Genomic DNA, 26,318 nt, shown 5'->3' on the forward strand with positions numbered 1-26,318 from the left:
GTTCAAGCAGGTTATAAAACTTCAGTTTACTGTATTTAGAATGTGGACAGGGGGGATACTTATATGATTTTAATACCCCTTATAAGACCTGTACTCTCATATAGATACCTAAATATGCTTGTTGGGCCTGTCAGTGTCCCTTTAATTCCGCCCAAAACAGAAGATGCACACAATACTTAGGATCCATCCGCCTCCCCGATACAGCGCCCCTAGCGGCGGCTGCTGGTTAAACACCGACTGCGGCGCTCACAGCAGCAGCCCGCCTTCTCTGCCTCTGTGGGCGGAGTTCTCTGCAATGTTAACGCCCACCTATATAGTCTGGAGGGAAGACCAGGGCCCTCTGGTGGTACAGTTTAGGAGTGATACACCGCCTCTTCTGGCCCGGCTGTACTCTAGCGCCCTCTAGTGTTGCGGCGGCGCCGCCTGTGGGTGTGGGGAGGGCTGTGCTGTATCCAGGGGCCGTGTCCATCTCCGTTACAGCCTGCTGTTGCCGCTCGTCTTCCCGGGCTTCCTGGGAGGAGATCCGGCATGTCAGAGAGCTGGAGCCTGAGTGTACAGAGCGGCGGCCCGAGATCCAGGTGAGACGCCCGGTCTATAGGACTGTGGGGAGCTCAGCACTGCTACCTGCTGTGGAACCACAACTCCCAGCATTCCTTCATAGATGGCTGCGGGTTTATACTGAGAGTTGTAGTCCCACAACTGTTGGCGAGGTCTGGGTCACTGGGTGGCACGGTGTCATTGTGACCAGGGCTGGGCCTGGGTGGCACGGTGTCATTGTGACCGGGTCTGGGTGGCACGGTGTCATTGTGACCGGGTCTGGGTGGCACGGTGTCATTGTGACCGGGTCTGGGTGGCACGGTGTCATTGTGACCGGGTCTGGGTGGCACGGTGTCATTGTGACCGGGTCTGGGTGGCACGGTGTCATTGTGGAGAGGGCTGGGTGGCACAGTGTCATTGTGGAGAGGGCTGGGTGGCACGGTGTCATTGTGGAGAGGGCTGGGGGGCACGGTATCATTGTGACCAGCTCTGGGTGGCACGGTGTCATTGTGGAGAGGGCTGGGTGGCACGGTGTCATTGTGGTGACTGGGTCTGGGTGGCACGGTGTCATTGTGGAGAGGGCTGGGTGGCACAGTATCATTGTGACCAGGTCTGGGTGGCACGGTGTCATTGTTGAGAGGGCTGGGTGGCACGGTGTCATTGTGGTGACTGGGTCTGGGTGGCACGGTGTCATTGTGGAGAGGGCTGGGTGGCACGGTGTCATTGTGGAGAGGGCTGGGTGGCACGGTGTCATTGTGGAGAGGGCTGGGTGGCACGGTGTCATTGTGACCAGGTCTGGGTGGCACGGTGTCATTGTTGAGAGGGCTGGGTGGCACGGTGTCATTGTGGTGACTGGGTCTGGGTGGCACGGTGTCATTGTGGAGAGGGCTGGGTGGCACGGTGTCATTGTTGAGAGGTATCATTGTGACCAGGTCTGGGTGGCACGGTGTCATTGTGGAGAGGGCTGGGTGGCACGGTGTCATTGTGGTGTCTGGGTGGCACGGTGTCATTGCGGTGACTGGGTCTGGTTGGCACGGTGTCATTGTGGAGAGGGCTGGGTGGCACGGTGTCATTGTTGAGAGGTATCATTGTGACCAGGTCTGGGTGGCACGGTGTCATTGTGGAGAGGGCTGGGTGGCACGGTGTCATTGTGGAGAGGGCTGGGTGGCACGGTATCATTGTGACCAGGTCTGGGTGGCACGGTGTCATTGTTGAGAGGGCTGGGTGGCACGGTGTCATTGTGGTGACTGGGTCTGGGTGGCACGGTGTCATTGTGGAGAGGGCTGGGTGGCACGGTGTCATTGTGGTGTCTGGGTGGCACGGTGTCATTGTGGTGACTGGGTCTGGGTGGCACGGTGTCATTGTGGAGAGGTATCATTGTGACCAGGTCTGGGTGGCACGGTGTCATTGTGGAGAGGGCTGGGTGGCACGGTGTCATTGTGGTGTCTGGGTGGCACGGTGTCATTGTGGTGACTGGGTCTGGGTGGCACGGTGTCATTGTGGTGTCTGGGTGGCACGGTGTCATTGTGGTGACTGGGTCTGGGTGGCACGGTGTCATTGTGGAGAGGGCTGGGTGGCACGGTGTCATTGTGGTGTCTGGGTGGCACGGTGTCATTGTGGTGACTGGGTCTGGGTGGCACGGTGTCATTGTGGAGAGGTATCATTGTGACCAGGTCTGGGTGGCACGGTGTCATTGTGGAGAGGGCTGGGTGGCACGGTGTCATTGTGGTGTCTGGGTGGCACGGTGTCATTGTGGTGACTGGGTCTGGGTGGCACGGTGTCATTGTGGTGTCTGGGTGGCACGGTGTCATTGTGGTGACTGGGTCTGGGTGGCACGGTGTCATTGTGGAGAGGGCTGGGTATGCAGTATTATACGGCGTCGCTGCTGACATTATTCATGTTTCTCAAAGATTTCGGCAGATTGTGAAAATTATTTTAAAGTCAGAAAATCGCTCACAGTGCAGCTCCATAACCGAGTGTTTCCTTTCTGCTCCTGTCACTGGCTCCAGGTACCGGGACGCACCTTCCAGCCGAGTGCAAGACATCGCTGATATGTTGTGAGGAACATGGACGTCTCGTTAGAGGTTCTTCTATCTACCAGCATCAAGAGGAAAAAGCCGTGTCCCAGGCTGTGCTGGTTGGGCCAGGTCAGTACCAAAATCATCAACCTACGTAACAGCAGTATCATGTACAGTGTATTACTTCTACTGACTACATCCTGCATAATACTCCAGAGCTGCACTCACTATTCTGCTGGTACAGTCACTGTGTACATACATTACTTATCCTGTACTGACCCTGAGTTACATCCTGTATTATACTCCAGAGCTGCACTCACTATTCTGCTGGTGCAGTCACTGTGTACACACATTACTTATCCTGTACAGATCCTGAGTTACATCCTGTATTATACTCCAGAGCTGTACTCACTATTCTGCTGGTGGAGTCTCTGTGTACATACATTACATTACTTATCCTGTACTGATCCTGAGTTACATCCTGTATTATACTCCAGAGCTGCACTCACTATTCTGCCGGTGCAGTCACTGTGTACATACATTACTTATCTTGTACTGATCCCGAGTTACATCCTGTATTATACTCCAGAGCTGCACTCACTATTCTGCTGGTGCAGTCACTGTGTACATACATTACATTACTTATCCTGTACTGATCCTGAGTTACATCCTGTAGTATACTCCAGAGCTGCACTCACTATTCTGCTGGTGGAGTCACTGTGTACATACATTACTTATCCTGTACTGATCCTGAGTTACATCCTGTATTATACTCCAGAGCTGCACTCACTATTCTGCTGGTGCAGTCACTGTGTACATACATTACATTACTTATCCTGTACTGATCCTGAGTTACATCCTGTATTATACTCCAGAGCTGCACTCACTATTCTGCCGGTGCAGTCACTGTGTACTCACATCACCTGGGGCACACTGACTCTTGGGATTTCCTCTTCTAGGAGAAGGAAGGCGTGTTCCTGGTTGATGAGCGGCAGGTCAGCGAGGTGAAGCTGCGGTCTGGCCATGTGAAGAGGACGTTATTGAAGAAGAGCAGCATTGTGATCCTTGCTACGTCTGATAATGGTCAGGAGCTCTCTGCAGATGTCACGCGTTGAGTTGTATGTTCTACAGGGCTCGGCCAGTTTATAAAACCCGTTGTCGTACACCCTATTAGTGGGTTAATAGAGGGGGGTCCTCTGTACAGGATCCTCATCTCTTGTCTGGAGCGTCTCTCTCCTGTCCGGTATTACATAGACAACCCATCGCTCCCTGCTCTTGTGCGAATCGTTAGGTGGTCTGTATAAAGTGGGGGTCATCTTCTTGTCTCCTTGTGCCCCCCCCAGGAGCCTGGCTGGCCGCCCTGCACCTCACCGGGGAGCTGTCTCTGTGGAATAAGGATTTGGACTGTCTGCAGATCATTCCGGCTAATGGCGAGATCTCGGAGGAAATCGTCTCGGCTCAAGGTAATCTTGACGACAGGAAGGTCACATTTTGGGGTGCTCGGGGGTGTACAGATCCTGCACGTCCTCTGTGACCGATCCTGCACATCCTTCTTGCATTCGTCATCTAAAATTTGGTGCATTAATGACGCATGAACTGACCTATTTCTGAAGTAAATGCGCAAAAAAGAGTAATCCACTGTGCTGTGTACCGTGAGGAGGAGGCGGATTAGTGAGGAATAGGGGCGTGGCTTGAAACGCGCAAGTGTTTGCCAACCAATAGGTTGTAACGTGTATCCAGGATTAGTTTTTGTAGCTGGCTGCAATACCGGACGTGACCACTGAGATGAAAGTGGCACTGTTCTGAACACCACTACACGGTGGCTGCTAGGGTCCTACCCCCTCTGAGCACATCTTGATGGACTAGGGATGCACCACCAAGGCCGGTTCCAGGAGAACCCCTTTAACGTGGTGCTGAACGCGATAAGAAGTTCTATGACTTGTGCAAGTGATAAGCAGAGATTGGAGACCGTCCGGTAAAGTGCCCTTCATGTCTTCATCTAGGAAACTCCTTGAAGCTGCACCTTTATGTGTGTGATGCCGGCAGCAGGGTTCTCCTGGCGACTCACACCGGCGCCGTCTACCTGTGGGAGAACACCGAGCAAAAGCCTCCACCCCTGCCCCAGAAGAAGAGGGTCCTGCCGAGCCGGTGGAGCAAGATAGAGCATGGTGACAGCGGCCTGTTCCCCAGTGCGACGGACAAGGAGGCGACTGTGCACGCCATCTTCATCAAGAATGAGGTACAGCCACCCTACGGAGGCGCGGCGACTGCGCTGTAAAGTCTCTGTGTAAATGAAGAGCAGAGAGTAAATCTACAACTTTCTAAAATACTTTGGGGGATATTTATCAGAGCTGCTGGAATTGGTTGCTATGGGAAACCAAGCAAGTTTTCCTTTACACCAGTTTTGATAAATCTCCCCCTTCATGTTTTATTTTTTCCCCATTGTCAAGATCTCTGGTTGCAGTCAGTGACTGAGAAGACTCTTGCTTCCATTCAGAGGCTGTAATCCTGTCCATACCTGGTCCTGCTCTCAGTGAGAAGTGGAGACAACTGTATCCAGTCTAGACAATGCTCTGTGAGCTAAACAGCCCGGACTCCAGACTGATACATTGTAACAAACTAGCACAGTTGTATCCAGTCTAGACAATGCTCTGTGAGCTAAACAGCCCGGACTCCAGACCGATACGTTGTAACAAACTAGTACAGCTGTATCCAGTCTAGACAATGCTCTGTGAGCTAAACAGCCTGGACTCCAGACTGATACATTGTAACAAACTAGCACAGTTGTATCCAGTCTAGACAATGATCTGTGAGCTAAACAGCCCGGACTGCAGACTGATACATTGTAACAAACTAGTACAGTTGTATCCAGTCTAGACAATGCACTGTGAGCTAAACAGCCCGGACCCCAGACTGATACATTGTAACAAACTAGTACAGTTGTATCCAGTCTACACAATGCTCTGTGAACTAAACAGCCCGGACCCCAGACTGATACATTGTAACAAACTAGCAGAGTTGTATCCGGTCTAGACAATGCTCTGTGAGCTAAACAGCCCGGACTCCAGACTGATACATTGTAACAAACTAGTACAGCTGTATCCAGTCTAGACAATGCTCTGTGAACTAAACAGCCCGGACCCCAGACTGATACATTGTAACAAACTAGCACAGTTTTATACAGTCTAGACAATGCTCTGTGAGCTAAACAGCCCGGACTCCAGACTGATACATTGTAACAAACTAGTACAGCTGTATCCAGTCTAGACAATGCTCTGTGAACTAAACAGCCCGGACCCCAGACTGATACATTGTAACAAACTAGCAGAGTTGTATCCGGTCTAGACAATGCTCTGTGAGCTAAACAGCCCGGACTCCAGACTGATACATTGTAACAAACTAGCAGAGTTGTATCCAGTCTAGACAATGCTCTGTGAGTTAAACAGCCGGAGTCCAGACTGATACATTGTAACAAACTAGTACAGTTGTATCCAGTCTAGACAATGCTCTGTGAGCTAAACAGCCCGGACTCCGGGCTGATACATTGTAACAAACTAGTACAGTTGTATCCAGTCTAAACAATGCTCTGAAAAATAAAAAGGCCTTGCTGTGGGGTCGTATTGCTTTAAAAAAGGTAACGCAGGAAGCGGAGGGGAAATGGCCACCATCAGAACGGCAGCGCCTGAGCATCGGGGAAGTTAGTATAAGCTGATTTATTTTTTTGTACAACAATAGGATCCCACTGCAAATCCTTGTTATTTTGCCGAATACCCCTCTATGCAGATATGGCCATTAGGGATGAGCGAATCGACTTTGAATGAAACATCCGAAGTCGATTCGCATAATTCTTTGTTTGAATACGGTACAGAGCAAGCGTTCCGTAAAGCATTAGAATGTATTGGCTCCTATGAGCCGAAGTTATTAGTTTGTGAAGTCTTGCGAGACTTCGCATAATAACTTCATAAATCGATTTCTACTGTAAAATACCATTTCCAGAACTCGAGAAGTGGTACCTTGGAACCGAACCCGAGTTCGGGAAATAGTTTTTTTTTACAGTAGAAATCGATTTATGAAGTTATTATGCGAAGTCTCGCGATACTTCACAAACTAATAACTTTGCCTCATAGGAGCCAATATATTCTAATGCTGTATGGAGCGCTCGCTCCGTACAGTATTCAAACAAAGTATTATGCGAATCGACTTCGGATGTTTCATCCGAAGTCGATTCGCTCATCCCTAATGGCCACCATAACAGCTGCCAGTATGGCCCTCACCCAGCTTTCTGAGAGCCCTGAACGGCAGGTCTTCCCGTTTCTGCAGTGATGGATGAGCCTGGATGTATCTGGCATTAGGTGGTCCTACTGGTTGTCACCCAGCTTTCCTGTATCCTGCCTGGTGCATTATTCTAGTTCTGCTCTTCCATTTTCGTAGGTGCTGGGCGACTGCTGCTTGTGCGCGTTCCTCTTCTATTCAGGACTACGGCTTGTGATGACTTTCCTGGCTCTGCAATGGTTTGAGAAGGATCAGAAGCTGCACAGGTAAATGCCGCCGTTTTAGGGGTTCTGTACACCATGAAGGGTTAATTACAACCAGCCAAGGACTTTAGGCAGACAGTTATTAGCTTTCTGCCTGGTTCTCTCCATAGTAATGCATGCATCAGCCAGACACTGTGAGGGGTAGGAGCTACGATACTGGTGGTCGCCTGGCGCTGCTTATCTCCTGCGGCAAAAAACGGATCAGGCACACTAAATTCAGACCTGTTCACCCCTTTATTACTTTGGAGGGGCCCTTTAAATTGCCATTGGGTCCTTACCACGTTAGATAGTTGATCTCTTTGCGAGGGGGTATCGTAGCACATATGTTGGATGTAGGCTTTGCCCAGAGCTGATCTCCCCGCATAGCTTGCATCTGTAAGATCAGGATCTGCCTGTGTATCATCCTTAACCCCTTCCCGACCCATGCCGTATTTGTACAGTGCTGGCCAGGTCTCTAAAATTGGCTCCCTGTCCGTAGCGGTGCAGGCATCATAGCCGCCGGGTTTCTGCTGTTTCACACAACAGACACCCAGAGCTAATGTCTACGATCGGCGATGACGCCATTCACAGGCATTTATCCCCTCAGATGCCTTGGTCAATTGTGACCACGGCACCTGAGTGGGCGTGAACGGCTCCGCTGCGTGGCGATTAGGGGAGCCATTGGTTTGCTGTGGTAGCCTTCGTCCCGCTGAAGGATCCGAGGCTACCACAGGCAGGGCTCCATAGGAACAGTATGGAACTCCCATAGGCTACAATGGTAATTTTCTATTTTTTGTCAGTGTTAAAACACAAAAAAACTTTAGAAATGTGGTATCGCTGTAATTGTACTGACCCAGAGAATGGAGGACACTTTTACCGCATAGGGAACAACGTAAAAATAAAACTGTGGCGGAATTGCGTGTTTTTTTGTTTTCCCCATTCCACATTCCACCCCACTTGGAATTTTTTTCCCCAGCTTCCCACCACCTAGTATACAATATTAAATGGAGCCATTAGAAAGTACAACTTGTCCCACAGAACACCAGCCCTCATATGGCGATGTGAAGGGAAAAAAAAAAATAAAAGTCATGGCTCCGGGAAGGCACGGAGAAGAAAAAATATGAAAACGCAAACATGGAAAATCCTCTGGTCAGAAAAGTGTTAAAGCTTAATCACTGTATGAATGAAACATTCTACAACTTTCTAATCGAATTCGAGTTTCCACTCCTTCATGTTGTCAAGATCTCTGCTTGATGTCAGTGCACAAGAATAATACATTAATGCATACAGTTTTCCTTCTCGTATACTGAGGGTTGGGTAAATGAACGCTTTTGTATATTAGGTTATTTAAAGGGTTAATCTCCTTTCAGTGCGGCCCCATACCATGTTCAATGGACCACGCAGGACCTGTCTTTGGTCGGCATCGCTCCGTCCTGCGCACCGGTGAAATCCCGAGGCTCCTTGCTGGCTCGCTTCTCCAGAGACGGGTCCTGTTCTGACCGTGGCATTAAACCAAAAAGACCCGAAGGTACTGCCCTGAAGCGTACAGTGACCCCCTGCAGGGCCTGTGTGACATCTCTGCTGGATCTTATGCCTCCTTCCTTCTTCCAGGAGACCCGTGTCCTCTTCATAAACACCATGAACTTCGTCACCGTGTGCGGCAGCCTGAGGGGGTGCGGCAGTAGGGATCAGCCGATCCCACCCAGATTGCTACGGTCAGGAGAGCGTTCCTTCTATGTGTTCTCTAAGTGACGCTGGAGATCCCCGGTCTAAGGTTTCCTCTTCTTTACAGGTCGTACTGGGTGGCAGATATGTCCTGGACTGCGGACAGTCTCTTCCTGGCCTGTGTACTGAAGAGAGGGTCTCTGCTTCTGCTGACTCGGATGGGTGAACTCCTGACTCTGACAACCTTTGGATGTAGCGTAGAATTTGGCCCGGCAGAGTTTATCCCACTTCATCCATTCATTACATACAGGTTAGTGTTCCCTGCACCATACTGGTATCGGACTATAGGCCCTGGTCTATGGAGGCCGGAGTCTCATCACTGGGGCCTTCTAAGTGCAGGGTGCACTTAGCACTTGAGCCTCTAATCGGGTTGTCAGATAGCAGTGTAATTATTAGGAGCTGTGCCACGTACTTCACGTGGTATGTGAAGATCACATTCATATTGCGAGGTTTATGATTCACTCTATACCCTTAAAGGGATAGTCCCAGATTGATGACTCTTCAGCTGTCCATCGGATGGGTAGTAAGTAGGGGTACCTCCATCACGAGAACCGGGTTTCCTATGTCCCTGTGTGAATGGAGTGGGATAGGTGAGCATGCGCCCTGCTGCTCCATTCAAAGTCTGTGGGAATTTTTCATTAGGCTCCACACGCTCGGGGGGGCCTAGGTAAAAAGGATCCATGATCCTGCAAAACCCCTTTAAACCCGTAAGAGTTGACCCTGGGCATATCCCCATCTTCCCCCACTCAGCCCCTCTGGCACGAGCTGAATGGCGCAGGGCATGGGCTTTTTCTATAGATCCGGTGACGTACCGGGCTCTCCATGGGTAAGCTAGACAGATGCTTCCACCTAGCAGTGAGCCCGGTGACATCACCAGCACTAATAGGTGGGCTTTAGCACTTCTCTAGTCTGTAAAACAGCTAGGACAGCGCTAAAGCCCAGCCATCAGTGCCGCTGACATCACCAGGAACACTGCTAGGCGGAAGCCTCTGCCTAGCAGTGAAAAATGTTAACAAAAAAAACCCTTGCCCTGCGCGATCCAGCATGAAATACTCCAATGCTCAAATCAGAGAGCCTACCTGGGTGAAGAAGGGGATATTTCTGTGTCCAGCTCTGAACCCCGACAACCGCTTTAAGCATCAAGTTTCCATTTACCTCCTCCATTCACCGCTGTCTTGGATTCCTTCTTTCCGTTTCCCGCGTTCTGCACATTTTTCTGTGTTCTCCTTTGTGTCTTTCCGTTTATTTTTCGCTCATCCTTTTCTCATTCTAGCCTCCTTTTCTCACCTGTCCTGTGCTGCTGACATAAGCTACGTGTAAGTATCACAGTCCAGTCGTCGTACCATTATTTCATATTCCCTTAGTGCCGGGGGCTTTCCCTTGAGAGAGTGTGAACGTTCCTGACGCTTCATAGAAGGGCTGAAATGAACACTAAGCTTAGAAAAAGTAAAACTCTCCCTGCACTTCTTCTCTGCATCTCCTCGTTCCCTTTGATCCTATTTAGTTTCATAGATAAAATGAGAAATATATAAAGAAATCTACTCTGTGCTTCCCAGGACCTCAGCCATGTCCCCCTGCTCCTCCTCACTGTCCTGTGTCTGGCTGTGAGACATCTGGCTGCAGCAGGAGCCTCCTGCCTCAGCTCTCCTAGTAGGACACAGTGCTTTTGAGAACACCCCCACCAAAAATGTTTCTAGCCTTTCTGCTTTAATACTTCTCAATAAGTTGTATTTACTAAAACCTTATTTCCCCTCCTGTAGACCCCCGGTGCCGTTGGCAGAAGCCTCTAATCCCAATGACTCGCTGGGGTCGGTGGCCTCAGAAGTGGATCTCATGAGACAGAGATATTCTGTGACCTGTCACCCTCGTCTTCCCTACGTCATGGTGTCCGATGGATATATGGTGACCGCGCTTGCGCTTTGCAGAAAACGTCTCCCCGCAGAACTTCATGAAGTCGTTACTGCTGGACACGGCCCAGAGACTGGAGAACGTGCGGCAGGTCCTGCAGATCGGGAAGGTATTCTACGCTGCCTGTCACAATAGTATTAGCATTATCCTATAATATGTAACATGTCAGGATAGGCACTGGGGGGTGGCTGCAGTTGTTTAGGGTACCATTTTTTTTTAAAAAAAGGCAGTCCAGCGCCGTTCAAAACATTCGCCGCGCCTGCGCACTTCATTCTCCATTATGGGCAGAGGCACAAGGCCGGCTAGATGTACGCCGGCACATGCGCATTAAACGCTCTTGTGCCTCTGCCCATAATGGGGAATGAAGTGCGCATGCGCGGCAAATCCTTTTGAACAGCGCTGGCGCCGGATTTCTGAAGAACCTAGGGCGGGCCAGAGGGGTGAAAGGGGAGGGGTTTCATATGAAAAGCGACAAGGGGCCTGGGCACCGGCCGCATGAACGCCGCCCTTGGGCACCTTTAGAACCTAATTAACATATTGAATAAAAGTGTTTTTAAGCGAAAATAAGCGATGGACAGCTATACGGTAAGTAGCATTCTAATATGGGGACTATAATGGAGATCACGGTGTTAGTGTTCTATAATGGTCAGTTTAGGTGAAAGACTCCCTTTAAACAGCTCGGAGCCCAATATTGGGCATATTTAAACCAGGAGACGTCATAACAAGTATGTAACTGCAGGGGGCGCCCTAACAAGTTTGGAACTGCAGGGGGCGCTATAACAAGTTTGTAACGGCATAGAACAAAACATACAATGTAACAGCACTCTGCAACCCAAATAAAGTACAAAAATGTATTGTAATGCTAATGCTATGCTTATAAGTTAGAGATGCTTGGCAAATACATTTTGTACAAAATTAATTGAGCCCGTCTGCCGCACGTCAAGGCGATCTCTGTAAGACGGGTTCCTAACACTAAATTCTACCTGTTATGTGCCATGACAGCGACCATGAAGTTCAGGGGGTGTAGGTTCCACATGCATGCTGGGCCCCCTTTTGGTTTTTATCATTTTTGGTGCTAAAATAGCCTCCATTGAATCCAGGAAATGCAAGTACCAACATGCATGCAGAGCAGGCTAAGCTTTATACTCAGGCTGATTTTAATTAGCCTATCAGGCAAACAGGCTGGTCAGGAGTGCACGACCAAATGTAGTCAGCCACACCTGCAGTGCAAACTGCAAAGAAAAAAAGGGGGGGTTAGTCAGCACATCCCAATGGGCAGGTGCACGCTGCCATGGCTGAAAACACAACATAGAACAAAACATACAATGCAACAGCCCTCTAACTAACTAACTCTAATTAACGAGTATGTAAGGGCAGGGGGCGCCCTAACGAGTATGTAAGGGCAGGGGGGCCCCCTAACCGAGTATGTAAGGGCAGGGGGCACCCTAACCGAGTATGTAAGGGCAGGGGGCGCCCTAACCGAGTATGTAAGGGCAGGGGGCGCCCTAACCGAGTATGTAAGGGCAGGGGGCCCCCTAACCGAGTATGTAAGGGCAGGGGGCCCCCTAACCGAGTATGTAAGGGCAGGGGGCCCCCTAACCGAGTATGTAAGGGCAGGGGGCCCCCTAACCGAGTATGTAAGGGCAGGGGGCCCCCTAACCGAGTATGTAAGGGCAGGGGGCGCCCTAACCGAGTATGTAAGGGCAGGGGGCGCCCTAACCGAGTATGTAAGGGCAGGGGGCGCCCTAACCGAGTATGTAAGGGCAGGGGGCGCCCTAACCGAGTATGTAAGGGCAGGGGGCGCCCTAACCGAGTATGTAAGGGCAGGGGGCGCCCTAACCGAGTATGTAAGGGCAGGGGGCGCCCTAACCGAGTATGTAAGGGCAGGGGGCGCCCTAACCGAGTATGTAAGGGCAGGGGGCGCCCTAACCGAGTATGTAAGGGCAGGGGGCGCCCTAACCGAGTATGTAAGGGCAGGGGGCGCCCTAACCGAGTATGTAAGGGCAGGGGGCCCCCTAACCGAGTATGTAAGGGCAGGGGGCCCCCTAACAGAGTATGTAAGGGCAGGGGGCCCCCTAACCGAGTATGTAAGGGCAGGGGGCCCCCTAACCGAGTATGTAAGGGCAGGGGGCGCCCTAACAGAGTATGTAAGGGCAGCGGGTTCTATAATAGGATTCTCTTTGCCTTTTTGCGCAGTCAAGGAAAAATGGCGTCATGCTGAGGCCGCTCTCTTCATTAAAAGCCACGTTACTGAAGGACCCTTGGAAAGCACCCTCCACGATGTCATCTGTACCGAGCTTCCTACAAGAGGAGGAGGACGTCTGCGGACACCTGCAGAAGGTGCTTGCCCAGGTATGGAGTCTTCTCCGGTATTGTGCCGCCATTTTTATAGGACAGCGGAGTGTGCGTTCAGTCTACTGTTCCCAGTATTTCAGGAAATGTTCTGTCCGTTTTCTGTTCTCAGGAGGACAGTGAGGAGTCCGATCATCAGGAGGACTATACACCTACTGCCCCTGTGGGCAGTACCTTCAGCAGAGCTGAGCAGGGAAGACTTGAATTTGCTTCCATGTTTGATACAATCCACGCCAGTGATCAATACATAGAGAAGAGCGATGTCGTGGGTGAGCTGCTGCGCATACAGAGAACCATACTGATGGCCTGGGCGGTCGGAGTGTCCATGGGTAACGTGGCACAGACAGGCACCTTGCTGCGCTACACCGTGGGCTGCCTGTCTCACCTCCTGTCCATTCTCCAGAACCCCAAATGTCCAACGCTCAAATCGGATAAAGGGAAATCAAGCGGAGACCCCTGGACGTCCTGTGTGTCTGTCTTCCACCAATGCCTCACGGCGCTCTCCTGGGACGTGGCTCCACGGCAGACCATCAGTCACGTGATAAAACTGACCGCAGAGACCCTCAAGCTAATCCTTCTCCAGCATCGGCAGCTCCACTCCAAGAGTCTCCTGGAAGGCTTCTGCCTGTTAAAGATGGCGGCCCGAAGCTTGAAATCAATGTACGCGTTGAGGTTTGAGGCACCTGCAACAGACGACGTGGCTCATGGTGACTTTCTGAAGACTCCAGTGTTCGAAGCAATGAAACAGCCCATCATAGGGTCACCTCTTCAGTGCATTATTAAGGAACCCCCAAATTTAGGGGTTACTATGAAGTCAGAGAAAAGGTACACTGAGAAAACAGCGCCTAAGTAGTGTTGGAATACTGGGGTCAGCCAGTAGTCTGGTCTTTTAGTGGGATTGGGATCATCCGTGATATTTGTAAAATCTCTTTTATTTACTTTTTGGTTCCACAGATAAGCGGCTCCACAGTTGTCTGGCAGCCACTTGTCCCTTTGCGCAGCTGGCAGCCGGGTCCGTGGGCAGCTTAGTGCCCATTTGTTCAATGCTTATTTTAAAAGGGTATTCCCATATGGGATATGCCAACACTTTTTAATTGGGGGGGTGCTGTCCATCCTCTAGGACCCTCACAATCCTGAGCATGAAGGGGACACAGCCAGAGTGGAGAGCGGTTGCATAAAGTGTCTGTCTCTCTCTCTCTCTGGAGGACCTGACCTGTCCTGTATTACGCAGAAAGCCCATTGATGTGAATGGACACTGTGTAATACTTAATTTCTCCTCTGGAGGTGCTGCAGGGAAACTGAACACTTACTGGCAGGCTTCCTCACAGATCACAGCTGATCGCTGGAGGTCATTAGTGATCAGCTTTTTGTCAATGCACCCTTGTAACAAGTAAGGACTGTCCAAAGTAGGGCATTTAATATGGGGGCAGGGGTACTTCGGTGACCACTAGGCAGATGTCGCCATTATGCTTTCTTCTCTGCTGCAGGTTGGCGGTGCTCTGGCGTTTCTTGTATGATCAGACCCTTAAGTACCAGACAAGATTAAGAAAGCAGATTGCTCTCCACCAGTCTATGCAGTCGGCACTGGAGGTCCAGAATGAGGAGAAAGCCATTAGGAACCTGTTATGCCATATACAGGCCGAGCTCCAGAGCGGGGGAGGACGTTTATCGGGGGGCGTGCATCTCCTTCCAGTCAATGGTAATGTAACGTCACACTTTGCTCATGAAGATTAATTATCCACCACCCTTTAGTCTTAGGGTGTAGTTATATGTGCATTTTTATAGATTTATTTTTTATATGTACATTTTATTTATGTGCATTTTTATAGAGCTATATTTTTATATGTGAAAACTGTCAAGATAGGGAGGCTCAACACTTGGATGGACGGATAGCGGTGGGTTCACTGCTCACTGGGTCACCCACCCAGTTGGAAGTGAAAACCGGAAAACAGCAGGCACACCGCCTTCTGGAAAAAATGTGGAACACTCTAAAGTACTGTATTTGAATATTTATTCAACACTTCAATAGTGCAAGATATCACACAATGTGTAAAAACACCCAATATGCATAAAAACACAAAAAAAAAATACATTCAAATAAACATTATATAAAATAAAACCCCATAATAAGGCTACTTTCACATTTGCGTTCGGGGTTCCGCTTGTGAGTTCCGTTTAAAGGCTCTCACAAGCGTCCCTGAACGCTTCCGTCCAGCCCCAATGCATTCTGAGTGGATACGGATCCGCTCAGAATGCATCAGTTTGGCACCGTCTGTCCTCCGCTCCGCTCAGCAGGCGGACACCTGAACGCTACTTGCAGCGTTCGGGTGTCCGCCTGGCCGTGCGGAGCCAAACGGATCCGTCCAGACTTATGGAAGTCAATGGGGAAGTCAATGGGGCGGATCCGTTTGAATTTAACACTATATGGCTCAATTTTCAAACGGATCCGTCCCCCTTTGACTTTCAATGTAAAGTCTGGACGGATCCGTCTGAAGCTACTTTCACACTTAGAATTTTTTTTGCAATATAATGCAGACGGATCCGTTCTGAACGCAAATGTAAAAAGTAGCCTAAAACGTCACTAAATGACCAAGCAGGGAATGTTCAGAGGTAGCACTCTCAATTAGTGCAGAGTCTGGTGTATACAGTCTCCTGAAATATATCGCAATAATTACATAGCAATGTTATTTATAATTAATACATTGCTATGTAATTATTGCGATATATTTCAGGAGACTGTATACACCAGACTCTGCACTAATTGAGAGTGCTACCTCTGAACATTCCCTGCTTGGTCATTTAGTGACGTTTTATTTAGGGGTTTTATTTTATATCATGTATTTCATTTGAATGTATTTTTATTGAGTGTTTTTATGCATATTGGGTGTTTTTACACATTGTGTGATATCTTGCACTATTGAAGTGTTGAATAAATATTCAAATACAGTACTTTAGAGTGTTCCACATTTTTTCCAGAAGGCGGTGTGCCTGCTGTTTTCCTTTGCTATATTTTTATATGTACATTTTATACGTGCATTTTTATAGATTTTTTATATGTACTTTTTTATGTGCATTGTATATATCGATCTATCTATATATATATATATATATATATATATATATATATATATGCATTTTATATATTTAGATTTTTATATATGCATAATTATTTATTATCTGTGCTTTTTATATATGTGCATTTTTATATGTGCATTTGTATAGATCTATATTTTTATATATGTGCATTTTTATATGTGCATTTGTATAGATCTATATTTTTATATATGTGCATTTTATACATTTAGATTTTTATATATGTGCATTTTATACATTTAGATTTTTATATATGTATATTTTTATATATGTGCTTTCTCGCCCAATTTCCTTGGGGGACACAGAAGACCTTGGGTATAGCTCATCTCTATAGGAGGCGTGACACTAAGTGAAAGCTGTTAAGCCCCTCCTCCATCAGCTATACCCTCAGCCTGGAGAGAGAGACTGCCAGTTTTTGCTTAGTGTCCAAGGAGGCAAGACACTCCCTGCTACTGCAGGGCTGATTCTCCTTGTTTAAATTTTGATTTTTACTTTTTTCTTTTCTTTTTGTTCCAGATCATCAGGGACAACAGAGACGCACTAGACCTCTCTGTTTCTCCCGGGGTTGAGCTGCGCCAGTGCCGGTCACCCGCACTGCTGCCTCCCCCACAGAAGACAAGGTGGATCAGGGCAGCCCAGCTCCCCTACATCCCGCCAGCGCAAGGGTCGCCCGCACGCCAAGTCCCTCTTCCAGCGTCCTGCCACTACGGTGCCAGTAGCTGAAGGGGCGACCCTGCTGGAATGGACCGAGGGTGAAGACGACTAGGGTGAGAGAGTGGCTTCTCCAGCTCTGGGCCGGGGGCCCGTTACTGACGGCGGTGCTGTGAGTTTTTACTTCCCGGCCTGCTGGGCCGCACCTCCGGCGCTTCTTCCCGGCCTGCTGGGCCGCACCTCCGAGCTGGGCCGCACTCCGGCGCTCCTTCCCGGCCCCCGACTGTTCTGGCCTGCGGGGTAGACTCCCGCGGCCGGCATTTGGCTTGAGCACGATGCTCCAACTATTCCGGTCGGCCGGGCGCCGCAAAATTTTGGCCCAGGCTTCGGGCCTACTGGGCCGCATTCCGGCGCTCTACCCGGGCCCCGGACTTCCGGTCCGCGGGGTGGGCTTCCGCGGCCGGTATGTACAGGCAGCCCGCTCCGGTTTTCCTGTGCGGCCCCGGTCAGCCGGGTGCCGCAGTAAATTTAGGCCCCGGCTTCACGGCCTGCTAGGCCGCAAACTTCCGGCCTCTGTTGGAGGGGGCGGGAACTTCTCCAGGCGCGAATTCTCCCGCCTGGAGGTTCTCCGCCCCCAGGGGATCGCGGCGCCGCCTCCTCCCCCCTTCCCAGGTTGGTTGGCTGTTAACCCTTCGGGTACCGGCGGCTCCCGATGGGCCTGTATGGCTGGCGCGTTTTTTTCCCTACTTCTATGCTGTGCACCTGTATGGTGGCACTTCTTTCTGCCTCAGTGAGGCTATTTTTATTTAGTAATAAATGAAATGGTTAACTAATGGATTTCTTGTGCGCTGCGCAGGACGCTGCAGCCTTATCTCAGTAGTGCCGCCTGTTTGCGTGCTCCTTCCATGAGCGGCATGGTGTCGCACTCCCCGGCTGGTGCATGTTTCCCTTCTAAGTGGTTCTTGCCCTCTCCGGGATACAGCGCTGGCCAAGTGCATGCGCTCTCTTTTTTTTTTTCTGTAGGCAGAATTCGTCACCCTCCAGCTATGGTGCCTGCCATGTGCATGACAACCCCTTCCTAGGCGGGATACTGCACTCTCTCGGGCTGCAGGCTTGCCTGGTGCATGACCCCCCGCTCAGGTGGAATACTGCACTCTCACCGAATCCGGTGCTGGCCATGTGCACGAGTACACTGCACTCACTGGATTCGCTGCAGGCCATGTGCACATCCCCCTTCCATAGGCGGAATGCTGCACTCACTGGTTTCGTTGCCGGTCTTGTGCATGTCCTCCTTCCATAGGTGGAATCTGCACTCTCACCAGATACGGTGTTGGTCTGGTGCACGACCCCCTCCCATAGGGGAACGCTGCATTTTCACTGGATTCGCTGCCGGCCATGTGCGTGATCCCCTTCCATAGGCGAAACGCTGCACTCACTGGATTTGATACCGGCCATGTGCATGACCCCCTTCCATAGGCGGAATGCTGCACTCACTGGATTCGCTGCCGGTCTTGTGCATGACCCCCTTCCATGGGCGAAAAGCTGCACTCACTGGATTCGCTGCCGGCCTTGTGCATGACCCCCTTCCATAGGCGGAATGCTGCACTCACTGGATTTGCTGCCGGTTTTGTGCATGACCCCCTTCCATAGGCGAAATGCTGCACTCACTGGATTCGCTGCCGGTCTTGTGCATGACCCCCTTCCATAGGCGGAATACTGCACTTCATCGGTTATGGTGCTGGGCAGCCGGCCATGTGCATAACCCCCTTCCATAGGCGGTATGCTGCATTCTCATTGGATTCGCTGCCGGCCTTGGGCATGCCTTCTTCCTTCAAGCGCCATGCATACACCCTCACTGACTGGGGTCGTTCTCTCGCCGGTAAGTTGCTGGCCGCGTGCATGACCCCCTTCCATGGTGGGGTGCTTGCAACTCACTAAATCCGCTGCCGGCCATATACATGTTCCCCCTTCCGTGGGCGGTGTACGGCACTCTCACTGATTCGCTGCCGGCCATGGGCATGTCTCCTTTCCTCAGGCAACATACACACACTCTCACTGTCTGTGTTTGTTCTCTCGCCAGTGTGCTGCTGGCCAGGTGCATGACCCCCATCCATGGCGGGGTGCTCGCATTCTCCCTGGTTGCAATACTGGCCATGGGCATGGCTCCCCCTTCTGGGCAGCATGCTGCACTCTCACCAGATACGTTGCTGGCCTCTAAGATGGGTGGAATACTTGCACTCCCATTGGATACGGTACTGGCCTTGTGCGTGACCACCCCTCATTCCATGGGTGGACTTTTGTACGCTCACAGGACTCACAACTGTCCGTGTATATGCTGTGCTGGACTTGTACTGGTCCCCATTCATTGGCGGAGTAGTTGTACTCTCACAAAATTCGGTGTTTGGTGGATTATTGCACACTCACTTAATGCTAGGATAACCCTGTGCATGTCCCCTTTTCACTAGGTGGACGTCCTGCTGGATGCTGTGTGGCCATGTGCATGGCCCTCTTCTGGGCGGAATATGGTATGTCCTACTTCTCTAAAGTAGGTACTGGTCTTGGGCATCACCCCCTTGTGGGGCGGGCTTTGCGCGCTTGCTGTCTGCAATGTTTGCCAAGTACGTTTCCCTCTCCTCTGGGCGGACTGCTTGCGTTCCATCGCATGCCATACTAGTCTTGTGTATGTTCCCCCTTCCGGTTGCACTTTGCACTTCCGTGGATTCTGTGGGACTCTGTGGCTGGCCCTCTTCGCTGAATGACTATTTTGCAGTGGGCGGACGCTCTTGTGCACTCTGGGCGTTGTTGGGCTGTGTATGCCTTCTCCTTCCGTAGGTGGGTTGGCTTTCTCACTGCTTATGGGGCTGCTTGTACGTTTGCCTCCATTCTTCCTGCGACTTGCCGTTTTTCTCTTGGGATACGGTGATTGCCGCCGGCCTGGCACTCTTTTCTGAAGAGATCTTTCTGTTCACCTGACCTGGACGGGCTCTATTGCTCTCTACTGCAGCGAGCTGGGTGGTATCCATTCTCTGTTCGGAGGGTATATTGTGTTTCCGTTGTGACGGTATCCACCATATTCGTTGGCCCTTCCGCCTGGGGAGTGTTTGTGGTTCCTAGATGCGTACCCATTAGTTCCCCTGTGGCATTGCTTCCCAGCGCAAGCGGTCACATGGTCGAGAGTGCTGTCTCCAGCGTCCCTCGCAGTCTACGTTGGATCTGGCGGGATTACGGTTCCCTCGCCTGTTGCCATTCCCCCTCTTGGATGCGTTTTAGTTTGAGTCCTTCCTGTTGGCACCCTCCGTGCTTCAGTTTGTTTTGCTACCAGGTTCTAGCCGCTCTTTTCGAGCGGGTCGCCCAACTTCTCTTGGGTGCTCGATTACCCAGGTCCCAGGGACCTCCACTTTCGGTTCATTAGGGTATTCGCCTTCTGCGAATTGGTGAGCCGGACACCTCGGAGTAGCGGAGTTCTGCTTTGAGCGGTCCTGTGGCTTCCCTGTTGCCCACTCCTCCTTCGGTTGGAGGGTGTCATCCGTCTTCTCGACTGTTTTTTCTCGACGGCTCTGTTTTGGCTTCTCCTGGGACAGTTTTACTCCGATGTGGCTTCTGCCCCGGCCAGGCTTCAGGGGCTGTTCCTTCACTGCCCTCCCCTCTGGGGAGAACATGGTTGTTCATATGGATGGTCCCGGTGTTCCTTATGACCTCATACTGTCTCCATTGTTCACACTGGCTGTACTAGCTGTGTGCCTATTTACCGGGTTTGCCGCATTCTGTCCTCCCGCTGGGTGCAGATTACTTTTACCATTCTGGGCGATGGTCCTGCTTGGACTTTACCTTCTCGGTAGCCTGGCGGGACTACTTTCTTCTGTCAAGATTTCCCTTCAAGCCCCCACACCGGGACTGTAGAACACCTTCCTGTGGTGGCTACAACGACAAGGACTTTAGCCTGACTTGTCCTGGCGTCTGTTGGATGCTGGCCGGGTCCCTTTCGGTTCCTTCCGTTTGTCCTTCTGCTCCCCCACTCCGTGTGGATACGGGACGGCGTTGCTCGGGGGCCGTCGGGACCAGTTTTACCAACCTTTTTTGCCCGTGTCACTGATCTGCGCTTACTCTCATTGGGTTTCCTCCCGCCTGCCCAGACGAGTCCAGCGAGCACACTAGTGTTCGCTCCCGGCCGTGCTTCGTCCAGGTTCTGTTGTCTGTCTTGGGATCTTTCCTGGGGTTCTTTAGGAAGCTGGGCATTCCCCCACTCTGCCTTTCTCTTCCCATGATTCTGTCTTCTCCAGTCTGGCCTGGACCTGCGACTGGGACTCTGTTACTTGAAGTGTCTGCAGTTTTTTTGCTTGGACATCTCCGACTCTTGTCGACGTTCGGTCTCTTGTGTTCCAGGAGGTCCGCGCCAAGGTTGACGGCTCCTGGGTGCTTTCCTCCGCTTTAACCCAATGGCTATTGCTGTGGTTACTGCATCAAGGGCAGGGTTCTGTTTTTTTGGTGTCACCGTTCATTTCACCAGAGCGGTTGGTGCCTCCGGGGCCGGAGGCATTGGGCTTCAGCCATGCCATTGTGCAGGGTGGCCACGGTCTTCCTTGCACTCTTTACCAGGTTCTCCAGAGTGCGTACTCTGGCTGCGGCGGCTGCTGCCTTGGGCCGCCTGGTTTTGCAGGTGGCTTTTCCTTGCTGCCTTCGGGTGCTTCGCCTTGGTGCTGTGGTCCCTCCCCTCTTGGACTGCTATTGAACGTCCCAAGGTCTTCTGTGTCCCCCAAGGAAATTGGGCGAGAAAACGAGATTTTTGTATAACTTACCAGTAAAATCTCTTTCTCGCTCTTTCCTTGGGGGACACAGCACCCACCCATTCATTGGTTTTTTTCTGCACGGTTTCCGAGTTTTATTTACCCGTTGGGTAGTTGGCTTGTTGTTTCCACTTGTTGGACTTTGCCTTTTCTCACTACTTGGACACGCAACTGGCAGTCTCTCTCTCCAGGTGATGGAGGAGGGGCTTAACAGCTTTCACTTAGTGTCACGCCTCCTATGGAGATGAGCTATACCCAAGGTCTTCTGTGTCCCCCAAGGAAAGAGCGAGAAAGAGATTTTACTGGTAAGTTATACAAAAATCTCGTTTTTTATGTATGTATTTATTTATTTTTTACTTCTGTTGCTTTTTTATATGTTCGCAAAATCACACCAGGACTGCTGCACTTTCACAGCGATTTTCTGATGGTGCAGTTTTTGTTCCTGCAATTTTGTAAAAATCACAACAAAAACGTCACTTGTGTGTACGCCATAAACCACAGATGAAAGCTCCATTTAATATGGGCCTGATCCCTAAGCAGCAGGACATGGGTCTGGGGATCGGCCTGACTATTGAGGGGGAGCTGGGTACGTGGCGCGGTGTACTGACCCCTCATGGAGCCATCGACCTCCCCGATTGCAGTGTTTTTTTTATTTTTTTATTTTTATAAACCTTCAATGCTATGTTGTCTTTCTCGTTCATTAATGCTCTCTGCATTTTATATTGTTTTAAGGGGAAGAATATTTCTTGTTGGGATCGTACAGAGAGTCGGTAGAGTTCTGGAGAAAAGCACTACAGGAGACCGCCGATCGAGGTAAATGGCGCAGTGTCCATATCGTCCTTGTCTATTTGGTTGAACGCTTTATCCACCATTACTGCTATGCACTCTCCAAATGGTCTTAATTAAAATGACCTTTGTGTATATAGGTCCTATGCAGACTGGCATCGCCATAGTAACAGACTACAAACAATCCTGATCCTGCAGTCACGCTTCCTACCGTCTGGCCTACACTTTTTGCTCACATGCCTTCGGTAGGTTACCAAGTCGTAGGGGGCACAGAGAAGAGAGTGTGACTGCAGGATGAGAAAACACAGGATTTGTTTGTTGCCTTTTACCATGGAGACACATAGATTTGCATTAGAGCTGCAGGCCTAAAACGGTGGAGCATCTTTAATCCAGACTATTTGCAAAGTTGCGTTTCTTTCTGCATTGAAGGAATAAAATTAGTAGGAAGGTGGACATAGAGTTTAACAAGGGTTGTCTGGGTTTGTGCAGAAGGTCCATTGCGATCACCTAAGAACAGAGGTTCCCCATGTTAGTCCACTGCTCCATTTACATGGGACTGACATGGACAGCGTCCCTTCAGTGCCATAGAAGTGAATGGAGCAGTGGTCAGCATGTGTACTACTGCTCCATTAACAGTGGACTCAGAGACATCCCTATTCTAGGGATTGCTGAGGGTCCCAGTGGTTGGACCCCTCGTCATTCATACATTTAGTGGGATAGCTCCTTTAAGATTGTACTGCGTTGTCTGCGGTCTGGTGTTGCTTCTCAGCTCCACTCTCATAGTCTAGCTCCAGCCAAGTTCATCAGTCCCTCCATTTCAGAAGACAGGTCAGCCCCCCACCTATCATACTGGGACACACAGGACCCCAGCAGACACAACCCCTTGCTGCACCCTTGCAGTCCATGCCGGACACGTGGCTTTTAGTCGCCGTCTGTCTTAGGTCATTCTCAGACTGCAGCATAATCTTCTTGTCGTTCTTGTTTCTAGGAGGAAGGAGAAGTGGGTTACTCCAGACTCGCTATTACCTGGCGGTTCTCTACTGCCACCTCTACCACTACAACCTGACTGATGCCCAGGGCGTGTGCGACCAGCTGGTGAGAGAGCTGCTGATCCGATCCAGTCTTCTCCCCGAGTCCGAGCAGCGTATTGAAGGAGACATCACCGCAGGTCAGTCTCTGGGTGAACTGGTAACACTTGGAACGCTACAGCGCAACAGTTACTACGTTATACCAGCAGGTGGAGCAATAGCAGATTGACTCTCAAACATAGGGGGTCTTGAAATCAGAGGTAATTGCAGGATTTTAACCCTTTCTACCCCGGGCCAGTTTTCACCTTACAATTTGAGTCAATATATTTTCTCTTCCGTATCATTGGGGGACACAGGCTTGACCTTGGGTATAGCTGCTGCCACTAGGAGGCGGACACTAAGCACAAAAGTGTGAGCTTCTCCCCTTCAGCTATTCCCTTCCTACAGGGACTAAGCTAAATCAGTTTTAGCTTAGTGTCTGTAGGAGGCAAATCTCCCTGCTTTACAGGTCTGCAGTTTTGTTTTTTTTCCTTTTTTTGTTTTGTTTTTTCTTTCTTCTAGCGGGAGTTTCAGGCAGTCCTAAAAGCTGCCTGCACTCCCACCCCGGAGACGGGAGACCAGAGGGTCCCCCAAGCCCTCTGCTCCTTCCCGTTCTCCAGAAGACAAGGAGGACCAGAGGTTCCTAAAAGCCTCTGCATCCCGCCAGCCTTCGGATCCCCATGGCCGCCCACTGCAAGTCCCCTCTGTTTCTGGTGTAGCGTCCCTCTCCAAGGGGCCGCACACCGAAGGTGGTGATCCGGCTGGATCCAGGGGGGGCAGAAGACGCCGGACAGGTCCCCTCCTTCCAGCACCCTCCCCTTCTCGGGTTACCTGTTCCCCACAGGGCTGGGTCCCTCCAGGAGTTGTCTGCTGTCGGGACAGAGTCTTTGCACACTTTTTCCAAGTTTTGCAGAGTGCACACCTTTGCATCTTCTGACGCGTCTCTGGGGAGTTTTGAAGACGGCGGTTCTCTGATTGGCCGGAGTGTTTGTTGTTATGCCCACCCTGGGGGACTGCTCTGTAACGTCCCATGGTCAAGCCTGTGTCCCCCAATGATACAGATGAGAAAACGACATTTTTGTACTTACTGTAAAATCTGTTTCTCTTCTGTTCATTGGGGGACACAGCTCCCACCCTTCTGCTCCCACCCTTCTCTTGTTTACGGGCCTTTTCTGGCTTGTGTGGTTCTGGGTTTGTACATAGTGTGTTTTTTTTTTTTTTTTTTTTTGTTTTTTTTTGTCTTGCTTCGCCTACTGCTTTTGCACTAACTGATGTAGCTTCGTCCCTGTAGGAAGGGAATAGCTGAAGGGGAGGAGCGCACACTTATTTTGTGCTAAGTGTCCGCCGCCTAGTGGCAACAGCTATACCCATAGTCAAGCCTGTGTCCCCCCAATGAACGGAAGAGAAAACTAGATTTTTGTGAAACTCGCCTGTAAAATCTATTTCTCGCTTATCATTGGTACCATTTTAGGGTACATAAGACTTTTTGATCAATTAGTATTACATTATTACACTTTGTGAGGCGTAGTTTATTTACATTTATTTTTTTCACAGTATTCACCTGAGGGGGCCTATAATGTGATATTTTTATAGAACCGGTTGTTAAGGACGATTGTGATGATACCTACTACTTTTATTTTTGTTAATTTTTACACAGTAAATGCATTTTTGAACAGAATTAAATCTTGTTTTTGTTGCCATTTTCTGAGATCTATATATTTTTTATTTTTTGGACGATTGACTTAGGTAGGATCTCATTTTTTGCTGGATGAGATGACGGTTTGATTGGTACCATTTTGGGCTAAATATGCCTTTTTGATTGCTTGGTATATTACACTTTTTGTGAGGGAAGGTGACCAAAAAATTGCAGTTTTGGCACAGTTTTTTTTTTTTTTTACTGCATTCACCTGACGGGGTGGATCATGTGATATTTTTATAGAGCCGGCGATACGGACGCGGCGACACCTAATATGTATACTTTTTCTCTTTTTTTCCTATTTTAAAAAAAAATTTAATTATGGGAAAAGAACGCTTTTTTTTTTACATTTCTTTTATTTTTTTTATTATTATGCAAAACCTTTTATTTTAACATTTTTTTCCCGCACAACTTTTGAGGGTCTGATCCCCTGTACAATGCATTACAATACTTCTGTATTGTAATGCATTGGCTGTAAGTGTATTACCCAATGTAATACACTTACAGCCTGCTTCCTGTGAGATCCTGGGGGCTGATCTCACAGGCTTACATGGAAGGCAGCCGGCGCATACAGCATGGGTCCGGCTAACGGGACCAGCCGGTCCCCTACAGCTAATCGGGTGGGCGCAGCTCCTGCACCCGCCCGATCAGCGCGCCGTAGTACTACGGCTCTGATCGGGAAGTCACTTCCCACAGCGCCCGTACTGTTGCGGCTCTGGCCGGGAAGGGGTTGTTAAAGAGAGGTTCCCAGATTTGGTGCGCACAATTGAGTCAGCAACATTCCCCTGAATATAAGGACTTTGCCTAAGTCTACATGAAAGAACCACACATTTTTTACTAAGGGTCAGTTATAGTGTCCCTGTCTTATTTCTGGTGGTCTGACTTGATGAAGGGGTTAATCACTATACAATGCATTCAGAAAGTCTTCAGACCCTTTCACTCTTTTGTGCAAAAATAAAAAGAATTCACGTATTCCCCATCATTCTGCTCTCAATACCCATAATCAGAAAGTGAGAACAAAATGTTATAATTTTTTGCAATTTTATTAAAAAGGAAAAACTAAAACTTTGCCATAAGTATTTCAGACTTTGTGCTCTGACACTTGACATTTAGCTCTGGGGCCTCTCATTTCTCTCCAGATGTTTCTGCACCTTTATTGGCGTCACCTGTGGTAAATCCAGTGGATT

At 49.9% G+C, this 26,318-nt stretch overlaps 1 protein-coding gene across 1 annotated transcript in view; it reads left to right on the plus strand.

Moving 5' to 3' along the window:
* The first annotated feature begins 374 nt into the window (after positions 1-374).
* Positions 375-26,318, plus strand: part of CPLANE1 (ciliogenesis and planar polarity effector 1) — a 68,632-nt gene continuing 42,688 nt past the window's right edge. Inside the window, 17 exon segments of the mRNA XM_044293185.1 lie at positions 375-578; positions 2,547-2,684; positions 3,515-3,638; positions 3,899-4,018; positions 4,559-4,794; positions 6,987-7,093; positions 8,440-8,560; positions 8,562-8,597; positions 8,681-8,784; positions 8,862-9,044; positions 10,555-10,705; positions 10,707-10,811; positions 12,899-13,054; positions 13,167-13,879; positions 14,542-14,753; positions 22,315-22,395; positions 23,357-23,540. Coding sequence (XP_044149120.1) covers positions 2,604-2,684; positions 3,515-3,638; positions 3,899-4,018; positions 4,559-4,794; positions 6,987-7,093; positions 8,440-8,560; positions 8,562-8,597; positions 8,681-8,784; positions 8,862-9,044; positions 10,555-10,705; positions 10,707-10,811; positions 12,899-13,054; positions 13,167-13,879; positions 14,542-14,753; positions 22,315-22,395; positions 23,357-23,540 — 2,714 coding nt within the window. The 5' untranslated portion in view covers positions 375-578; positions 2,547-2,603.

This window comes from Bufo gargarizans, chromosome 5, assembly GCF_014858855.1.
Source record: "Bufo gargarizans isolate SCDJY-AF-19 chromosome 5, ASM1485885v1, whole genome shotgun sequence".
Classification (NCBI taxonomy): Eukaryota; Metazoa; Chordata; class Amphibia; order Anura; family Bufonidae; genus Bufo; species Bufo gargarizans.